Source organism: Opisthocomus hoazin, chromosome 4, assembly GCF_030867145.1.
Source record: "Opisthocomus hoazin isolate bOpiHoa1 chromosome 4, bOpiHoa1.hap1, whole genome shotgun sequence".
NCBI classification, from domain to species: domain Eukaryota; kingdom Metazoa; phylum Chordata; class Aves; order Opisthocomiformes; family Opisthocomidae; genus Opisthocomus; species Opisthocomus hoazin.
In genome coordinates, this window is record NC_134417.1 from 75,220,821 (window position 1) to 75,241,000 (window position 20,180).

The window sequence follows — 20,180 nt, forward strand, 5'->3', positions numbered from 1 at the left end:
CTATGCCAGACTACAGCAGCGAGAGCTTCACTTTGCAATTTCCTGGCTCCTGAAGATACTCTTCCTGCTTTTCAGGTTCATGTTATTAATACGGAGTTCTTTATAGCTGAAATAAATGCAAACAAAAATTTCCTTTTGTCCTTTAATACTAGAATAAACTTTGTGTATCGACATTTGAATGATTAAGCATTATTTTCAAGAAATGCTTCTCACATCATATCCTATGACAAATTCTTCACGCACGGCCATGAAAAGTAGTCAGGGAATTGGAAATTCATAATGGGTCACACCCAATGTAATGAATTTAACTGTTAGAGTTTGTTCTCTTTCTAAAAGGTGTTGTTCACTTAACTTCATCCCTCTTTTTTCTTCTTTTTTTTTTCTTTATAAACTACAGCAAATGTGGGAAAATCTGCAAAACAAAAGAATTCTGAGTGTTTTAAACAAGTAAATAACAGTTTAAGGACTTTTTTTTTTTTCCAAAATAGCTCAGTCGTCTTTGATGTAATTTTATATACTTCACAGCTTGCCTAGAATAAACAGTGCAGTAACAAAAGCGTATTGAAAAGCAGATTCTGGTCCAGCAAGTTCTCCTGTAGCTGAGCACACTAGATGTTCATGGCTGGCTAACCCCTGAGCTCTGTGGCTGCACAGAATGACCCGCTTCCCGAGGGCGCTGGAACGCTGGATTTAGACTATTTGCTAATTTTATCATTTGTGTAAAAGACAGACCATTCCTCCTGAGCAAACCGCAAAATGTGGTTGCTTCCTCATTGTGCAGTGCTTGGGGCCACATGTTGAACTTAGTATATTGATTTTTTTTTCCTCTGAAGAGAGAAGTACTACATTGCTTCTGCAGCTTTAATACGGGCCTCGAAGCAATATGGGAACGGTTCTGGAGGTACTTGTCTGTCTTTACAGCAGCTCTGCCAATTAAAGGATTGAGTCAGCTGAATTTTCCATATGGGGGCTCTCACCTAGCAAGAGTAAACTAAACATTAATTTCATTAATTTTGAGTGACTAGTTTCAGATGATAGCTTTCAAACTGTTATAGAGCGCTGTCTAGGTTAGAAGCTATGCTTTGAACTCTAGGCACACATATCCTGTATTTAAAACATATGGGCTCAAATTGCAGAAGCCAGGAACCCCAAAAATGAGAAACACAATATTAATGGTTACCAGTGAAAAAGCTAGGTATAAGTCATTTACCATTGCATTTCAAAAACATTCTATGACAAAGACATGAATAAATCATATTGCTCCAGGGAATAAGTTAAGTGCTTTAAATCTCATTTCTCTTCCTTCAGCTCCTACTTGCCAGTTGTTGAAACAAATGAGATGAGGGCTCTTGGAAAACAGATCCTTTTAGTAAACAACTTAAGTCTGTTCCCTTTATTGCATGGTTTTAATTCATCCCCAGATGATCATATTTATTATTATTATTAGAACATTGGAGCTCTACATGCAGACAAAAATTTTATTGTGTCAGGCACTAAGCAAAGAGAGAAAAAGATGATGCACATGACAGATAATTTACAATCTAAGCCCAAAGCAAGAAACAACCAGCTACAGTGCCAGGGGAGTTCAAGGAAACCACACAGGTCAGCAAGATAAACCCTAATCTCAGCTCACCAGCAGCTCAGCTGTTGTTAAATTTTTGGTGGGCACCATTGCAAAGAACATTTGAGGAAGGATTTGAAGACAAAGTTATTTCAGTGTTTGCATGTTTGTGTGAATTCCTCCATGCTGTGGAGTCAATGTGGAGGCAGGCATGGAATAAGAAATTAACAACACAGGCTAGTACTTTGACCGAACAGAAGTTTATCCCCATAGCAGCATCAACAAGACCAGCTAATGTAGTCTACTATTTGGCTACGCCTGCTCGTCTACAACCATGTGTTGGAGGTACAGTCGAGAAAAAAAAATTAGGCATGTTTTTTTATAACTTGGTGAAATGGCAGTCACATTTACTTCAGCACCCTTTAAACAGTAAAGAAAAAACATAAACAAGAAACGCAGCTCACCTTGGATTCCTACCACAATGCCTCTGCTTAGCTTGGAGGATGTAAACCCTGAATTTACTCACATTTTGTTTACATAGCATTACATAACAAACCGAAGCTGGAACAAGATCGACAGAATGAAAAAAAATACAGTCTAGGCATTCAGCAGTCAAGTATACACCACTACCTCGGATGGGGAGAAATGGCCAGTCCTCCTTAGCTGGGTCAGGCTCAACACACCTCTAGTAACTGGTGTGGACGATCCCAGTCAGCTGCAGGGCTCAGCAGCTGGCTTCCTTCACTATGGGAAATCTCAGGCAACCTTAATAATAGGTTTTACCACCTGTCCCTCCTGTAATTATATTATTAATATTATAAGTATCATAAAACTGAGGATGAAAGTGTTGACTAGGACTAGCATTTATCTAGGACTCCCATTAATTTCCATATATGTGAAATTTTCCTGTTGGAAAGATGTCTGCCTTCATTAGGGCTGAAATTGTTTGATACGTTGTTTTCCCTGAAATGTATGCCAGTGAAAGGATGAGATTTTAGCTTTGCGGCACAGTGATCACAGCAGTAGTCTGTGATGCTAATTTTTCACAAAAATATGTGTAGGGCCAGAATATGCCCTCCTACAGTCAGACCCACCTACAGAGACTAAGGAAAACAAAATCAGTGAGGAATTTCTCCCATATTATTTCTCCCACAGAACTTTGCCCTTACAGTTTTGTGAGGGGAATAAGGTTATCCCTCTGCAAGGAAGGTTTTTAGGAACCATCTCAGAGTTAGTCTCCAGGAATGCATGTAGAGCCCAAGAAACCACTGTGCTTTGAGCCCAGGCACATGGAGCCCATATGCTCCTGTCAGATCTGATGCTCGCTTGTGGCAGCTCTATCAGAGCCATACAATCAGGAACTCCCTGTGTTTATGATGATGCCATATCTCATCCCTTCCTTCCTGCATATAAATAGCTTCATCCTGAAGAGCAGCCAGTGAGATATTTATCATAATTTCATGTTACTATTTTTAAAAAATACATACACAGTTTTGTCATGCACAACTTCCAACAGGAAATATTTTCAGTTTGTGACAACATAACTCTTACTGACCAATAAAGCATTCATACCTCATTTTCTGATATGTTTTCTGATCGTTATCCAATTTAATCTGGACTATTTATAAATACTAGCTTGATGAAAAAATTACAAAGTACTAGAAGAATTTTGATGATTTTCTTTCTCACTATTTCATTGATTAGCAGTAATTGACTAGTGAATTGAGAGAACATATCAACTGGTAATACTACTTTTTAGCTGTGGACAGACTTGTTTCTGTTAATATTTAATACCTTTTATGAAGGAACAATTATATCAGAACAATTGAGTTTACTCACCTTTTTGCTTTAAGTTATACTGATGGTACGTATTAGTTGATTCATGAACATTACACCTTCAATTATTGGCATTCCCTGAACATATAAATATAGAGTTACATTGTTTGGATTCTGTAAATTTATTTTGTCAGACTTCCCAGAGAGAGTTAAAGGGTAAGAATGTTATCCTTTTGTGTGTATTTTCAATGGCTGCTGTTATATTTTTTCCATACTCAGAAGTGTTGATAGGTTGCATGGAATACACATCAAAATAGATGGAAGGAGTTGTAACCTCCCTCCTCGTAGGGTGACAGAATCTATTCACATGTATCATGAGGGGAATATCCCGTGTGGCAATAGAACCACCTGCGAAGCGCTACATGAGGATTATGCAAACCCCCCTCCCAGTATTGTTGACAGGCACTAGTGACAGCCCACTCAGCTACAGAAGTGCCCTGGCTTTAGTCTCTCCATCCTGTTAAGCAGGAACACTTTTTGCATCCTTCCCGTTCACTTTCTAACTTCCCAATAATATACTAACATCCTTCTGACAATTTTAAAAAGAAGTCATTGCTACTGGTGAATGATTAATGTTTCCAAGTGTGGCCTAGTTGCTTGTCCCAAATCTGGGGATAGGCCATCACCAATTTGCGTTTCCATAAAGTTAGCACTGATGACAAATGGAAGAACCAAATCCAGATCCTCAACCTAACACAGCCAAATGGTCTACGAGTAACCAAAAGCTGAGAGTGAGGCAGTGGGAATGCATGCTGGTTTGGAGTCATATCTTTTTTTTTCTTATTTTAAGCCACAAGAAACAGCCATGTTTGATTATATTCCATTTGTTAAGAAAGGCATCTTATACTTCACTAGGAGATAATGTGACATGTTATTAAGTGCATATAATTGGTGTGGTTTTGTTAAAATATACAGTCATTCTTTTCAGTAAACAGTAAATGAAATTCATATTTTACAAAACCACAGCTTTCTTCCAGTTTATATCTTTCAAAACCAAATACGATTGCTTAACAATAAGTTACAAAGAACAAAATACACATTCCTGCTCACCCATGCTTTCCTAGTATATGTTATAGACAAGTTTCAGATGCACAGGAAATATGGCGTAGAATCACTGTGAAGTCTTCAAAGCCATTCCCTGACAAATTTATGAAAGGAACTTGATGTACAAGAAAATCTGGCTTTTAATAGTTCATTTCAAATTTTTTACTTCATCCTCTGCTGATGTCAGATACTATGATGTCACAACAGCTGCTGGTGGTAATGATTGATACCATACAGAAAAAGCTGTGTTCTGAAGCAAAGGTTAAGCAGTAGGAAAGAAAAACAATTTTTCTTTTTATGCAAATAATTACAGTGTAGTGTACTGATATAATTTCTGCCTAGGTTTTGACTCACATACTAGTATATTGCCTTTCATTCCAACATTACACATGTAATAGCAATCAAAACACATTTTTCTGCTTTAGTTGTAGATTTACTATAGTGTTACAGGATTATTTATACACAAACACACACAGCAAGCTACATGTGGTATCTGTATTGCATGAAGTCTATATTATTATGTGCTTCCACTATAAAAATTGTTTTGGTAATAAAAAATGAGTACCCAAAAGGTTATGCAGAAGCCAAGTGGTTTAGAAATACAATCATTTTTAAATAAAGCACAACAGCTCTTTAATAACTAGTCCAGAAGTCATCCCACCCTGAAGTTATATTTACCAAGCTGTGTTCAGCAGCCAATTATTTCACTTTGTTTTGGCTATGCAAGGAAAGAAGTGCTCTAAACATATGAAACAGTATTTTTGATGCTTTTTGTATGATGTTTATAGATGATTACAAAGAATAATAGATTAAATTCATGTTTTTATACTCAAAGTTTAATTAAGAATTTTATTTCAAAATGTTTTGTGAATTATACAGATAAGAACTATATGTAGCAACTTTTCTAACAAGCTACATACTTCTCTTAGTTCTATTAGTTGAACATTTCCTTCTGAATAGTTGGTGGTGTCAATTGCTTCTGAGAATTTAGGGCGGGTGGTTCTTGGAGTTGTAGGGATAGAGAAAGAGAAAAGGACGAAACAGGTAATATCTGAACAACAGTCCTTATTCATTTGCGATGTAGATAACTTTGTGCTTCTCAAGTACTTCTATGTCATGCTCCAGTTGTTTCATCTGTGATTCCAGCTTTCCTTTATGTGTCTTCTTGGATATGGTGTCTATTTCTACTGGAAGACCCTGAAATTCATGGTACACTTCCTCCCAGTTCTTTTTCAGCCCCTAGTGCCATTACATGAAAAGGAAATACATGGGAAAAACTTACTTCATTAAGAATAATACACACATAAGATTTTTTGTTAATCTTGCATTCGTAAGTGTCACTGCAATGTTAAAGTAATAGATAAATATATGGATAATGTTTAATCCTCTTAATTGGACAAATTAATTAAATGCTTAAAAGTCAAAGTAGTTGGAACAGAAATTTGACTCATTCTGATGCTGTATGAGGAATGGTCTTTAAAAAACTCTGTGCCTTTGAGAGAAAAAATGACAGTCTTTGAGAGGCAATGAAACAATAATTGAACTAGCCAATGAATGATGAGCTACAAAAATGCTAAACTGAAAAAAGTACGTCAGTGTGACTAACAGTAAACTCTGTAGCCTTCCAGAAACTCAAGGAAGCCTGTACACTTCATTTCCAGTCCTCAGTATCTTCAAGAAAAACTGCACAAGGTAAACGAATAGTGACTTTTCCTTATTCTAGATAAGAGACTTTCTGTGCTTTCAGTGATCTACAGCTAGGCAACTTTGACTGCTCCATTGTATCTAATGCTAGTATGCTCACTGAGGAACTACTAGGATTCATAAAAGCTGCCTCAAAACTCCTATCATTCAAATGCCTTCTTTTCTCCAAAATGCAACAGGACATATCTTACAAATTGCACTACAGAAAGCACATCCCCAGAAACATCAACCTGGCTACCACAGATCTCACTATGTCACACACAATGGTGTTACCTACCTTAAGTAATCACAAGAGTACCAACACTTGGAACTCCAGCCAAAATTCAGTGCAGTTTCAGTTCATCTTACCCCCAGCTTAATTTTCTGTTATCGAGACTCTTCTCGGACCGTGCTGATCCCACAATATCTTAACTTCTATGAACTACTTTGAAAATTTCTAAATAATTGCATTCCCTTCCTAATCTATATTTAAAATAACATCTATAGGCACCTTATTTATCATTTGGACTAAAAAACCTAGCTGTCACTGACCCTATCAACAATAATTTCAAAACTGCTACCTCTCTTGAATGCTGCTATGCAAAGAATTACCTTACTAGATAAAGTGAACTGTATCTTCCATATATAAAAGCCCAAGACTAAAACACTGCCTAAAAAACTCACACAATCATCTGAAATGTACTCATAAACCTGTTACTTCAACATTAGAGACAAACTTTTATCCACCAATATATGCTGAATGGAACCAGACTATGGTAGAAAAATAAAATTGAAAACTTGTTCTTTCAGCCTCACAATTACTGCAACAACTGCTCTTACTTTCTCTCCTCAAGAGGATAATCAAAATCTACACATCCTATACATGTATATATAAGGATTTAGTAGAGTTTATTCCTTGTGAAAACTACATGGGTGAAGTCAATAATCACACCTACTACAAGGAACTCGGATAGCAATCAGTAAATAATACAATATGCCTATCAGTGAGAAAACACTTTTCCAAAACTGTTTTGGCTCTCAGTTCTGTTTGCTTAGAGGACATCACAAAGTATCTTCAAAAATGAAGAACTGAAGTTACTCTCTTGGGAACGAAAGTTTTCAGTTCTCCTCCATAACAAAAACTGGATTCAGCTGACACACGGATGTTATGGCACATTGTGATTTCCAACCTCATGTCCTTCTTCTCCACTATTATTAATCACCTTTTCTCCCAGATTGGCTAATTGATTAACATAGCAAAGTTAGATTTAGAGGAATTATTCTTAATACATATTTAACTTTGAAGATTGTTGCTTCTATTTCAGAACTCAAAGTCTCTAGTGCTTAAAAACTTGTTTGATTTTGTCCACTGTATGAATTGATTTAACAGAAAAAATGAGCTTTCCCTGCCAAGACTAAGAGGAACAGGTTTTAATATGTTCTAGTCTTTTACTGATTCTAAGCAGTGTGTTTATTGCACAGCAATTCGTGCTTCTTACGTATTCATATTAAGCATCTAAATGTTGTCCATAAAGGTTATTCCAACAATCTTCATATACAAATATCTACATAAGTTTAAAAGCCCTGTATCATCATGTGAAACTTGGAGCAACAAGGTTATTTATTTACTGTCTTGTAATGCTATTTGTCTTTGCAATCCAAGGCTGTAAAGTACTTAAATAAAGCTCCTAGTCTACCATGCATTGGGTATAGTTTACAAATATATAGTCATGAAAATAAATACTGTATTTCCAAAACTTTCACAGAAGTCATTCATAGCTTCTTTTAAATAATCCTTCTTTGTGTACATTAGTAAAAACTAGTTTGGAAATCATTGAAAACAGTGAATTTTAAAACACATTAGAGCATGCACTCATCACAATTTATCCCTACAGAGCAGACAGATCAAAAGCAGATCATGAGTCCTTCCACAAAAATCTCCCTTACAGCTCCTCCAACAGCAGTGTAATACGCTGACCACTATTGCTATGGGCTAGACCACAAACTGAGTATCTAACTCTATATCAGAAATTCTACTACATGCTGGATCAGTGAGAAATACGTACTGCATTTATGAACATTCTCTTTTATTCTCATAAAATCCCAACCAAAGTAAGCATAATGAAGAGTTCAAAAAAATTTTGGCACAAATTATTTCCCTCTATTTTTGTAAGTTCATGGGGCTTGATTTTGTTCTCAGACATCTGTTGCCACATATTCTTTCAAATCATGTGTTCACGAGCAATGTCAATTATTTTAAAAGACAGGAATTCCCATATGTCTACAGCTGAGCACTGGGTAGAAGCCACATACCCTGGGGACACTAATTCCTCCTGACAATATAACTGTATAAGTAATCTGGCCAATGAAAGAGCAAACATATTTTTAAAAAATAAAGAAAATACTGTGTTAATAACAAAAATCTAACAACTATTTAACAATATTTCAATACACCCTTGTATTTTAAAAACTTAGAACATAATTTTAGTCAAACTAAATGCAGAACTGTGAGCGGCTGAACTCACATGCATTTTTGCACATATTTTTTTGCAGCATAGTTAACTTGCTGGACCATCAGCTTGTCCTATGCCTTTCCCACCATAAAAATATCTTAATCTTCACCCTTGCTATTACGTTCTTTATATTGCTGTCAATGCAATACCCTCACCTCTCTCCCACACTCCTTCCTAGCTTCTACTGCTTGCTACATAAGAAAGAGACATCATTGTCCTAGCTATTTTGGATCTTGCTGATTAACAGGCTAATATTTGCAAGTGAGTGAGTTAGACACTGTGTTTTCTCTCTAGATATTCTGCTGGTGTTTTTGAGGGAATTTAGTATTTTGGAGATGTCCAACCATCTGCTGATTTGTTTCACGTGGCTGCTAATATCAAGCTATTAAGGGACAGACTCATAAACAGATATCACACTAATGTAAGCCTCATTTTCATAGGAAATTTGGCTAAAATGTGGTCATGAGAAATTCCAATTCAGGGATCAGATATACTTTTAAAATGTCTCTTTTCTGCTCTACTTCTTTTATGGTATTATTTCTCTTTAGAAAATCTTGTGCAATAAAAACTGTATGAAAGACAGTATCCAAAACAGCTTGAAAAAATACAATTTTTCCATTCACAGTTCTAAGAATATATGGCAATTTAATTCTGTTTCCTGGTTTTGCCACATTTTAAAACATGACCCTATGCTTTAGTGAATGAAGTCACGATGTGAAGCTAGAAACTGCCAATAAAAGTGGCAATGTTATGCATCAGGGAAAAAAAAGCCCACAACAATTGGTATTTTGTCATGATTCACAAGTGGAGAGTCAGAACTGTCACTAAATCCACATAGGTGATTTTCTGCATTCATTTGAAGTTTCACTGAAATTCCAAGTCATTAAGGGGGATAGGAATCTAACAGAATTGCAGTACTTGTAGAACTGGACTAAAACTGTAAGTAGATCAGCTCCCTTCAGTTCAGTTTACAACTGTTGTACAGCTCCATCTAGTGAAAAAGTAGCTAACTCATTTGCCTAGCTTAAAAAATCTAGTATACTTTTATTGTTTGTATGGACTTACACTACCTTATTAATCTTTTGTAAGTTACTAATTAACTAAATCAAAACATGTACCTGCAGAAGACTTGTCCTTTCTTCATCAGATAACCGTTTCATGGCTCTTTTCTTCAGATGCTCCAAGATACCGGCCTCATATTCTTTCTGAGCTCTCTTCATTTCTTCTTTTTTCTGTGTTATGTATTTTGGTGTAACACCATAATCCTATAATAGTAAGGAAGAAGTTTCTTATATGTGCTTTTAAGAAGGAAACAAAGACATACCTGTCATCCATAGTATATTACATTTGCAAAGACAGCTTGAAATGGAATTTTGTGCCACCAAGCTATAAAATCTTAAATCACCATGTTCTTAGAAGTATCAGACATGATTGTCTTTGTAGCCTAGGCAAAATGTATAAACAATTCCCTTCAAATTTTTTTTGCAACCGTGGAAAACAACAGACTCCAGAAACCGAAACGTCTGTTTATAAGAACTGATGGTTGAGTGAGAAGTTTGAAACCTGGTAATGACAGCTAGCTATTTTTCATTTTGATGCGGTGTCAGATTCTACATTCTGAAACACATTCCTTAGATACTTTCTTTGAAAGGTCTTCCGGTATCCTGATTTTTGCTGAACATTGGATGCCACAGAAGAGAGTGAATAGTGTTAACATATACATGAAAATTGGACTAGGTAGGAATGATAAACTATCCCATATTCAGTGTGGCAGAATTGTGTTTCTGGGAAGAAAAATAATTTCTGAATATCCCAGATGTCCTTGGGAGAACACATTTATTTTGCCTTATCCTTTGTAAAATGAAGCCTGTCTAGCTCTGCCAGAAGGTACTGGAGTCTACCTTCTTTCTGCCTGTATTGGGTTTGCGTGGCAAGGTTTTGGCAGCAGGGGGGCTACAGGGGTGCCTTCTGTGAGAAGCTGCTGGAAGCTTCTCCTGTGTCCAAAAGAGCCAATGCCAGCCAGCTCCAAGACAGACCTGCTGCTGGCCAAGGCCAAGCCCATCAGCGACAGTGGTAGTGCCTCTAGGATAACATTTAAGAAGGAGAAAAAACCCTATGCAACAGCAATTGCAGCTGGAGAGAGGAGTGAGAATATGTGAAATAACTCTGCAGAGACAAAGGTCAGTGAAGAAGGAGGGGGAGGAGGTGCTCCAGTTGCTGGAGCAAAGATTCCCCTGCAGCCCATAATGAAGACCATGATGAGGCAGGCTGTCCCCCTGCAGCCCATGGAGGTTAACGGTGGAGCAGATATCCACCTCCAGCCCATGGAGGTCCATGGTGGAGCAGACATCCACCTGCAGCCCGTGGAGGTCCACAGTGGAGCAGATATCCACTTGCAGCCTGTGGAGGACCCCGCGCCGAAGCAGGTGGATGCAACTTATGGAGGCTGTGACCCCGTGGGGAGCCTGTGCTGGAGCAGGCTCCTGCCAGGACCTGCGGACCCATGGAGGGAGGAGCCCAAACTGGAGCAGGTTTGCTGGCAGGGCTTGTGACCCAATGGAAGGGACCCACGCTGGAGCAGTCTGTTCCTGAAGGATGGCACCCTGTGAAGGGACCCACGCTGGAGCAGTTTGTGAAGAACAGCAGCCTATGAGAAGGACTCACATTGGAGAAGTTTGTGGAGAACTGTCTCCTGTGGGAGGGACCCCACATTAGAGCAGGGGAAGAGTGTGAGGAGTCCTCCCCCTGAGGAGGAAGGAGCGGCAGAGACAGATGAACTGACCGCAACCTCCATTCCCTGTCCCCCTGCATCCTTCTTGGGGGAGGTAGAGAATTCAGGAGTGAAGTTGAGCTCAGGAAGAAGAGAGAGGTGGGGGAAAGGTGTTTTTAAGATTTGGTTTTATTTCTCATTATCCTGCTCTGATTTGATTGGTAAGAAAATTAACTAGTTTCCCTAAGTCGAGTCTGTTTTGCCCGTGATGGTAATTGGTGAATGATCTCTCCCTGTCCTTATCTGGACCCATAAGCCTTTCGTTGTATTTTTTCTCCCCTGTCCAGCTGAGGAAGAGGAGTGATAGAGCAGCTTTGGTGGGCACCTGCATCCAACCAGGGTCAACCCACTACACCACCAGATGCTAAATGATTCACAAATCTCTTAGTGTTGGGTAGCACTATGACTAGCATTGTTTATATGTATGTTTAGCTGTGCAAAGGTACTGCAAGGGCTGCAGGTTCACATGTTTGCTTTTTCTCTGTCATGAGTTATGTCATATGTCATGTCTCTTTTTGCATAATGCTCTGAATTATCTGTTTAGATAAACCAGACTCCTGATGCATCTTGTTTTCCTGAGTATTGGAATGGACTGTTCTTGTGCTTGGAGAAGGCCATCCTTAAAGGCATACCAGCTCTCTCTGGCTCCTTTGCTTTTCAGAGCTGTCTCCCACAGGGTCCTACCTACTCATTCCCTGAATAAGCTGATGTTTGCTCTCCTGAAGTACAGGGTCTGTACCCTACCACCTGCCTTCCTGAGCAGGAGGGGATCTTGAACTACTTCATGGTGTGTACAACCAAGACTACTGTTGATTATCACACCTCTGACCTCTTCTTTCTCATTTGCAAGTAGCAGAAACAGAAGAGAATGACCACTGGTTGGCTCATCCACCATCTGTATTAAGAAGTTGTTGCTGACATACTCCAGGAACCTTTTTTGATTGCTTTCATCCCTGTGTGTTGTCCTTTCAGCAGATATCAAGGAGGGTGCTCTTCTGTAAGATGCTGCACTGTGATCTGAAGATTTCCTGTAGTTGCTTAGAGATTTCAGCCATCTCCTCACCTCATTGGACAGTCCATAACAAACATGCTTTTGACACTTACTGGCCTTTCCTCTGATCCTGACCCACAAGCTCAACCAGCCTGTTGCAAATTGCACAAAAAGCTCCAGATATCTGAACCGCTCCTTCATCCAAAGGGCAATCCCTCCTCTTCTTCCCTGCCTGTCTTTCATAAAGAACGACCATTCATTTATCGCAGAACACCATTTGTCTCCCCATTAGGTACTCCCTGGGTTCCCAATGCAACACTTATGCTATTGCTTTAGCAGCATCATTCTGCCGATTTTCTGCTGACAGCATAAGCAAGTGAATGCAGAGCAAAGGCAAAGCACAACTCTCGTGCCAGTGATTTCTCCTTGATGAATCTCAAAGGTCTACCGCAAACAGCAGTGGTATCTAAACATCTCAAAAAGAATCATAAACATTTAATAGGAGAATGCAACAGAGAATCTAAAATAGGCATTGTTACTAGTATTTCCACTATAATTTAATAAAACTTACCTTTTTTTTAATATATTTTGGAACAAGTCCTGAAGTTTCAAGCAGATATTTGTCTCCCTGTCTTCTATCAACATAAATAGGTTGAGGCTTTTTAGGCAATCCTGTGATAGCAGCAACTGCATTTGTATTTATAAAATTCTTTTTACTCTGAATTCCCATAACTGGGTGATCTGTCCTCTGTGGCACTGATAATGCAGGCAATTTCTTACTGTCCTGTTCTTTTTTTCCTGTAAATTGAGCAAGTAAATATTCTCAGCAATAACCATGAAGAGCTTTGCAATTTAATGTTACTACATTTTTCAAAAGGGAAGAATTATATACAAAATTACATAGAAATAGAAACCAACTGTATCCACAATGAAAGAATTGACTGGGAATGTACTACGTATGTATGTACTTCAAGGCTAAGCATCGGGTCCTGCACTTTGGTCACAACAACCCCATGCAATGCTGCAGGCTTAGGGAAGAGTGGCTGGAAAGCTGCGTGGTGGAAAAGGACCTTGGGGTGTTGGTCAACAGCCAGCTGAACATGAGCCAGCAGTGTGCCCAGGTGGCCAAGAAGGCCAACGGCATCCTGGCTTGTATCAGGACTAGTGTGGCCAGCAGAAGTAGGGAGGTGATCGTGCCCCTGTACTTAGCACTGGTGAGGCCGCACCTCGAGTACTGTGTTCAGTTTTGGGCCCCTCAGTACAAGAAGGACATTGAGGTGCTGGAGTGTGTCCAGAGAAGGGCAACAAGGCTGGTGAAGGGTCTAGAGAACGAGTCTTATGAGGAGCAGCTGAGGGAACTGGGGTTGTTTTAGTCTGGAGAAAAAGAGGCTGAGGGGAGACCTTATTGCTCTCTACAACTACCTGAAAGGAGGCTGTAGTGAGGTGGGGCTCGGTCTTTTCTCCCAATTAACAAGTGATAGGATGAGAGGAAACAACCTCAAGTTGTGCCAGGGGAGATTTAGATTGGATAATAAGAAAAATGCCCAGCCTGCATTGTGGTTGCCCTCAATTTCTGCCTCACCTCCTTTTAGGGGAAAGCCCTGCTCTTGCTGCTCCCTAACACGTGTAAACAACTTCTCACAGTCCTTTCTCTGGAGAATATAGGAACTCTTCCTTTTTAGTGTAATCTTTTCTCCAACGCACCAACAGAAAGTCAGTAAGTCTCCTGAGTAGTCTGACTTCAGGTAAGTGATAAAAGACAATTCATTTCCCACCATATTTCCCGCTAGATATAACTCTAACTCACATTCATTATCAGAGAGAATGATTCCATTCAGGTTGTCTGAGTTCATGTTCTTGTTTGACAGAAAATTAAGTGTAATGTCACATGTGACAGAGCTCATTCCTACAACAGCTGTTTTCCTGATACCGACTCCATGAACCAGTGCTTTCCTGGTGTCTTGTTTCTACAGCCTGACAGCTTGCCATTAATTAGTACTGTAGGACACACAGATTCAAATCTTGATTTCTCTTATGATGTCCTTTTGGAAACAAGATCTCTGAAGCTTCTCATGAGCACAGGCTCACCCTTACAGACAGTACACTGGTGCACACTTGCTGTTTTGGGAGCCCTCATTTCTGGAGCCAGCAACCAAGCTTGGTTAAAACAAATGACAGAGTCCAGTAATACAACAAGGTTTAGCTGAAGGTTAGGAAACACACCTTTTGTAAGGAAGTGGTTAGTTACCAGACTCTAAAAGAATAACACTATCCCAGGCTTTAGGAGAAAAATTTAATCTTTCCGTTTTGTCCTTCCAATCTATTTTTTAACTAGTTGGATCAAGCCCAGTTTTGAAGGTGGCACAGATACCATAAAGATAATGCCATAATTCCATTTAGACAACTGATAACTGGTTAAATTCCAAGTGATGAAAGTGCCTTGCTTTAAGGGAGGTGATTAAGCAGTGTAACTTCTCTGAAGTAGGTATGAAATTCCATCCAACAATCGTACAAGAACTTTCTGAGTTAATGATAAAGTTCCTTCTCAAGATCTGTTAGGATCTAATCATGGCAATGAAATTAGTAGTCTGGATTGAAGCTATAATGTGTCATAGTCATTTTGAGGCTCTGGTACATTCACTCCAAATGCAAACACTCAAGCACTTATTGCTATTATGAAGCCCTAAATCAACAAGTTGAAATAGAAATATTTTGAGCTGCTTGTCTGAGAAAAATGGGTCAGAGTGCTGTATTTCAATATATAGCAAGATTGAAGTAGAAAACACTAATTTCATAATATGAGTACTTAAAAGGGATCTTACGAACGGCTCCAAATTATTGGTGAATCAACCTTCTTTCCTATGCCCATCTAAAACACTAGTGTGGTAATTTAACAAGGTCTTGACCTTGGAAGCATTCATGCTCAGAAGTCACGCAATATTACATTCCAGTATACTGAATGCTGTTCAGATTTCCTGAAAAAGTGAAGACGTTATTCAAAAACAACCGAGGATGCCTACAGGACCTCTGGGACCAAAGTTTACCTTAAGATCTAATAATCCGTATTGCCTGAGGCATTAAGCCTCCAAAACCTCCTGGGACAGCCTGTATTTTCAGTGCTAAAGCCATTTGTGTGCGCCACGCCTTATGGTTTGTGCCCAAAGATAGGATACATTTTGCAACAAAATATTGCAATTTGCTTATTTCTGTGACATGCAGCTCTCCAGAACATTCTATGCTTTGAACACTGCTAACCAATTTAATGCTACGGGATTAAGAGTCCACAATGAGTGCTGAAGAGTAAAAACTGCACATTGGTTATAACATCAAGAAAGGCACTCATACTTTTCCCATTCCTCTTTAAGTATTAAAAACCATTAATTCACTTTTAATACCCCCATTCATATTATTTACTTTAATATTAATGATCAGTTGCAGAAAAGAATGGCATAGAAATCTAAACTACACAATTACAGATTGAAATATCAGCAGGATAGAACATATCATCAACACATCTTCAACATCTGAATAGCTGCAGCCAAGAGAGATATAATTTTTCTTTGTATTTCAGCTGGTTTTGTACCACATGAAAGTAAATGCTTACTGTATTTTCTAATCACATATGTAATTTCCTTGTTGTTTGTTTCAGTATTTTACACAATAAGTAAGAAACATTTTTGTAAAATAGAGAAATAATTTTGGTAGCATACATACTATAAATGGATGAATGAAAACTGCCCCAGCACATAAAAATTATTTGAAATTTAAAAAAAAATCTGATTCTCCATAACTGTTACATTCAACATTAATATTATCAATTTTAAAATTAAAAATACTCATTACATTTCATACATTTCATGTCTACACTTACTTGCTGGTAGCTTGGGTTCCTTTGAACGTTTCTGCAAAAAGTTTTTTGGAGATGGCACTGCAACTTTTGCTGGTCCCATAGTTTTCCACTGAGTTTTATTTTTCGCTACCTCACGTTTCACAGATGGTCTAAACGTTGAGATATATCTTAGTAAAAAATAGCCATAAAGAAGTTAAAGGTCAGAAAACTATTAAAAATACTTCTTCAAGGAATATATATTTTCACAGTAGTTCATGCCGAAAGCCTAAGCTATTTTATTTTGTACTCTCTTCCATATAAAGGCCATCATTGATACAACCTAAGGCTAAGGCCAACACTGCACTGACAATTTGTACTTGTGATTCTGAGTTAGCTTGCTTCTTCCTTCTTCTCTTGTGTCTCCAAGGTCAGTATTATCACACTTTGGGAAATGATTCCTGTATGCACTGTTCATATAAATACTGGAAACAGGTACTTGAAACTCAACAAAACCTAAATTATGGAAATAAACTGCTTTGAGTGTTGCTTGCTAAAAGTCTGACAGAAATGTGAATTTATTATTTTAATGAGGTTATGCATTACACACTTTGGTTTTTATTTTTTAACTAACTCTATTTTGAAAAGGTTTTTTTAGGGCTATTTCTTTTGTTCCAAAATGCATCCAAAATATGCAGCTGTTGTGCATCTACAGGAAAATAGTCATCATGAACCTGCTTTGCTGGATTTTTTGTATTTGAAAGTCTGTATTATGGGAAAGATGCAAATGCCAATGTATCTTGGCCATTTCAGAAGCTGCAGTTGCAGTGCATTGATGAGACTTGTATTGATGAGAATATATGCTGTTTCATTCTATGGGATGAAACATATTTTAGAGGTATGTAAAACCTCATGCTTCAGAGAACACGTCAAACATAGTTGAGAGTTAGACAGAACGTCCTTGATCATCAGTTTATCTTATTACTGTCCACTGTATCATTGTCTTGGTGTTTCTGTTGAACCATCTGTTACAGGCTATTACAAGAGATGAGATGAGATGAGATGAGATGAGATGAGATGAGATGAGATGAGATGAGATGAGATGAGATGAGATGAGATGAGATGAGATGAGATGGATGCCTGCTCTGAAATAGCACAGCAAACTCTATATTTCTTGTATTACACAGATACAAACTATGATCCTGAACTATTGTAATCAGCAGTGGTTTTGGCACTAACTGAAGTGGCTAATACGAAGATCAGTAAGGGCTCAGTTATGAGAAGCTGTATGCACGCAGTATGCACACACTGCTGTTTTGGTGTAGTGTTGCATATGGCACTGTAAAAGTATGCAGATGTGTTCTCCAATCATTAACTGATTAGCAGCATCTTGCCTCTATCTGAAGGACTGAGCTGTCACAGATGTTTTCCTGAAGGAGCAGAACTCCCTGCTCCTGAAGCTAAGGCTACCTCATTGTACCTTCTAAAATCTGTCAATCTTTCGGAAACCTGTCATATTAATTTATGGTAGACAAAAGCTGACAAACAGTTGCACTTTTCTTTCACAGAAGAAAACATGTGTTTATGAAAAAAACCTATACTGTGCTTTCAGGTAAGGAAAAAATGAACAAAAAGATTACACATAATGCAATGTATTTTAACTGAAATAGCATGAAAGAAACGAAGTAATGCTGGGCCAGTGAATGGGAGTCATAGTAGCAACATTGACAAAAGCTTTTGTATATCAGCTGCAAATGTCTGACACATCGACGTACTGTACTCGATCATAACATGAGAAAATGTAAGAGGACTTCATGTGGAGTTATTTTGTCTTCTGGAGATTTGGTCTCCAAAATCAGAAAGAGGATCAGAAATATCTCTAATTATAAGGAACGAGGGGTTTTTTTCTGTTAAATTCATGGCAAACAGCCATAGACATAGGAACAAACGCACCACATCCATAAACTATTGTGTTCCTCACCATTTGCTAGGAGTGGCATTGTAGCCACACAGAAGAGAAAGGTAGTGATGTCATCAGGAATGTGACTTAGACAAGTTCACAGAGTCTTGGAATGAGAAAGAGAATGAAAAGGTATTGAGTTAATTACATACTGGCATAAGGTTTAACATTGTCTTTTAAAGACATCTTTTGTAGACAGCTGTAGGCATTCCTTTGGACAAAGAGATGTGGCAGTTGTATTTTTTTAGTGACTTGCAAATGCTGTCATATACCAATAATATTGGGTTAGAGGGGGTTGCAAGGAAGAAAACGTGGTTATGGGGGACTTGAGAATCAATGTATTCATTATTTGGCAAGGGGAGAAAAGACAATACATTTGTAAGAATACAGTTACTATTCCTTAGGTGTCCTCTTACGACATCAAAGTTGGGGGGAATGAGGGTGCTTGCCTTGGTTTCATGAGTAGCACCTGGTCAGTTGAGAGTGCAATAGATACGATTTCATTTGGGAAAAAGAAGACCCTAGATTTTGTATGCATTATTTAAAACTGGTCAGATCATGCTGTTAACCAGGTTTGACACTGTTGCTACCGGCTGGATATCTGGCACATTGTGAACCAGAGCAGGAAGTGGGGTGACAACAGAAGTCAACGAGATCGAACGGGGATTTAGCCAGATTGCATCCAACCTGAGGAATCCCCTGCCTAAACTGAACCTGGTAGTCATGCAGTATCCAAATCCCTGAATGGTATTAAGACAGGAATGGGTTTAGTGTGCTGCGTGCCTTATCATACTGTCATTTCACGTTCCTCTGTCTGCCAAAAGTATCTTTCATTCACACTGGAAACAAAAAAAAATGTGTTATGTATTTTTACATGGAAAAGGTTCAGAACTAGGAACCTGACTAGTTTGAACCCTTTTACCTGAAAAGGAATAACTATATTTGTTCTAATGAGTGTCACTGATATTTCTACTAATTTTAAAGCTATTGAGTTATGACCTACATTAACTCACTGAAAATACTAACTATAACAGCTTTCTTTCACACAAAATAATAAGAACTTGAAAAACCAACATATGTTTGCATAATTATCGAATAAGAATTTTACAAAACTCTCAAAGGAATAGATACTAGGGGGGCAAAAGGCCTTTTTAACATTTTTAAGGTAAGTGGTGAGACAGAGAAGCAAAAGAGTCAATGTCAGAAGACACACTTGACACACAAAAAAAATGGCAGTGTAGCACTGAGAAAAATTTTTAAAACCCAACTTTTCGGCTGCTCACTGAAAAAAATTGTAAGTGCAAATAACAAAGATGTCCTGTAATTCCTCTGCGTGGAACGAGTGCTTGGTAAATTCTTTGCCAATGAACAAGATGGCATTGAGGATGCCAACCTGAACCACCAGCTCACAGAGCAGGCTGTAAACCTTCAGATCTTAGTTAGAGACTCATTAGGAGGAGCAGTAACTATGCAAAAGCTAGATTTTTTTTTTAATACCTGTTACCCGTAAGATGTATTGCTTTGCCATAACTAGTCACCGTGCCTGCCAGCGGTGCTGTCACACCCGCGTACCTGGGAGGTTTCACAGTCTTCTCCTCCAGGAGGGGCAGGAGGCTACAGGCGCTCTCCGGGGCACTCTGCGCGGTCATCCTCCGGCCAAGGGGCCTGGAGGCGGGGAAGCGCCCGCCTCGCTGAAGGGCCCTCGCGTTTCCTCCCTCCTCGCCCTCGGCCCGCTTCAGCGAGCGGCCCCCTCTCACCGCGGCGGCCCTCGCCCAGCCGCCCGTCCCCCCAGGCCGCCGGTCCGGCACAGTGTTGTGGCCGCAGTTGCTAGGGAAACCCGTTGCTAGGTAACAGCGCCACACGGAGGGGCGGAACCCACAGCACTCCTCCCGCCCCCCTGCGGCGGAAGGACGCTGTCGGCAGGCGCTAGAGCCAGGAGCGACAGCGCAGGCGCAATCGCACCAGGCTGCGCCCGGCGCCGCGCAGGCGCACTTGG

The 20,180-nt window shown here is 39.1% G+C and overlaps 1 protein-coding gene across 2 annotated transcripts; it reads right to left on the reverse strand.

The window, feature by feature from the left end:
• Positions 1-1,802: 1,802 nt before the first annotated feature.
• On the reverse strand, positions 1,803-20,032 carry ENKUR (enkurin, TRPC channel interacting protein). Of its 2 annotated transcripts, none has more exons than XM_009945410.2 (5): positions 19,757-20,032; positions 16,270-16,415; positions 12,970-13,196; positions 9,756-9,902; positions 1,803-5,680 (listed from the first exon to the last, which is right to left on the reverse strand). In XM_009945410.2, exons 1-5 carry the CDS (start codon positions 19,831-19,833, stop codon positions 5,507-5,509), a joined length of 771 nt encoding a protein of 256 aa, XP_009943712.2. In that variant the 5' UTR covers positions 19,834-20,032; the 3' UTR covers positions 1,803-5,506. The 2 variants fall into 2 exon arrangements, with proteins under 2 accessions (XP_009943712.2, XP_075275667.1); XM_075419552.1 differs by lacking the exon at positions 19,757-20,032 and adding an exon at positions 18,206-18,262.
• Positions 20,033-20,180: the final 148 nt, after the last annotated feature.

Excerpts from the sequence above, each read along its gene's own strand:
- ENKUR (XM_009945410.2), bottom strand. The coding sequence starts at position 19,833 with ATGACCGCGCAGAGTGCCCCGGAGAGCGCCTGTAGCCTCCTGCCCCTC. Across the intron at positions 16,416-19,756 it reads AAGACTGTGAAACCTCCCAG|ATATATCTCAACGTTTAGAC; the intron begins GTACGCGGGTGT and ends TTTTTTACTAAG. Across the intron at positions 5,681-9,755 it reads AAAGGACAAGTCTTCTGCAG|GGGCTGAAAAAGAACTGGGA; the intron begins GTACATGTTTTG and ends TAATGGCACTAG.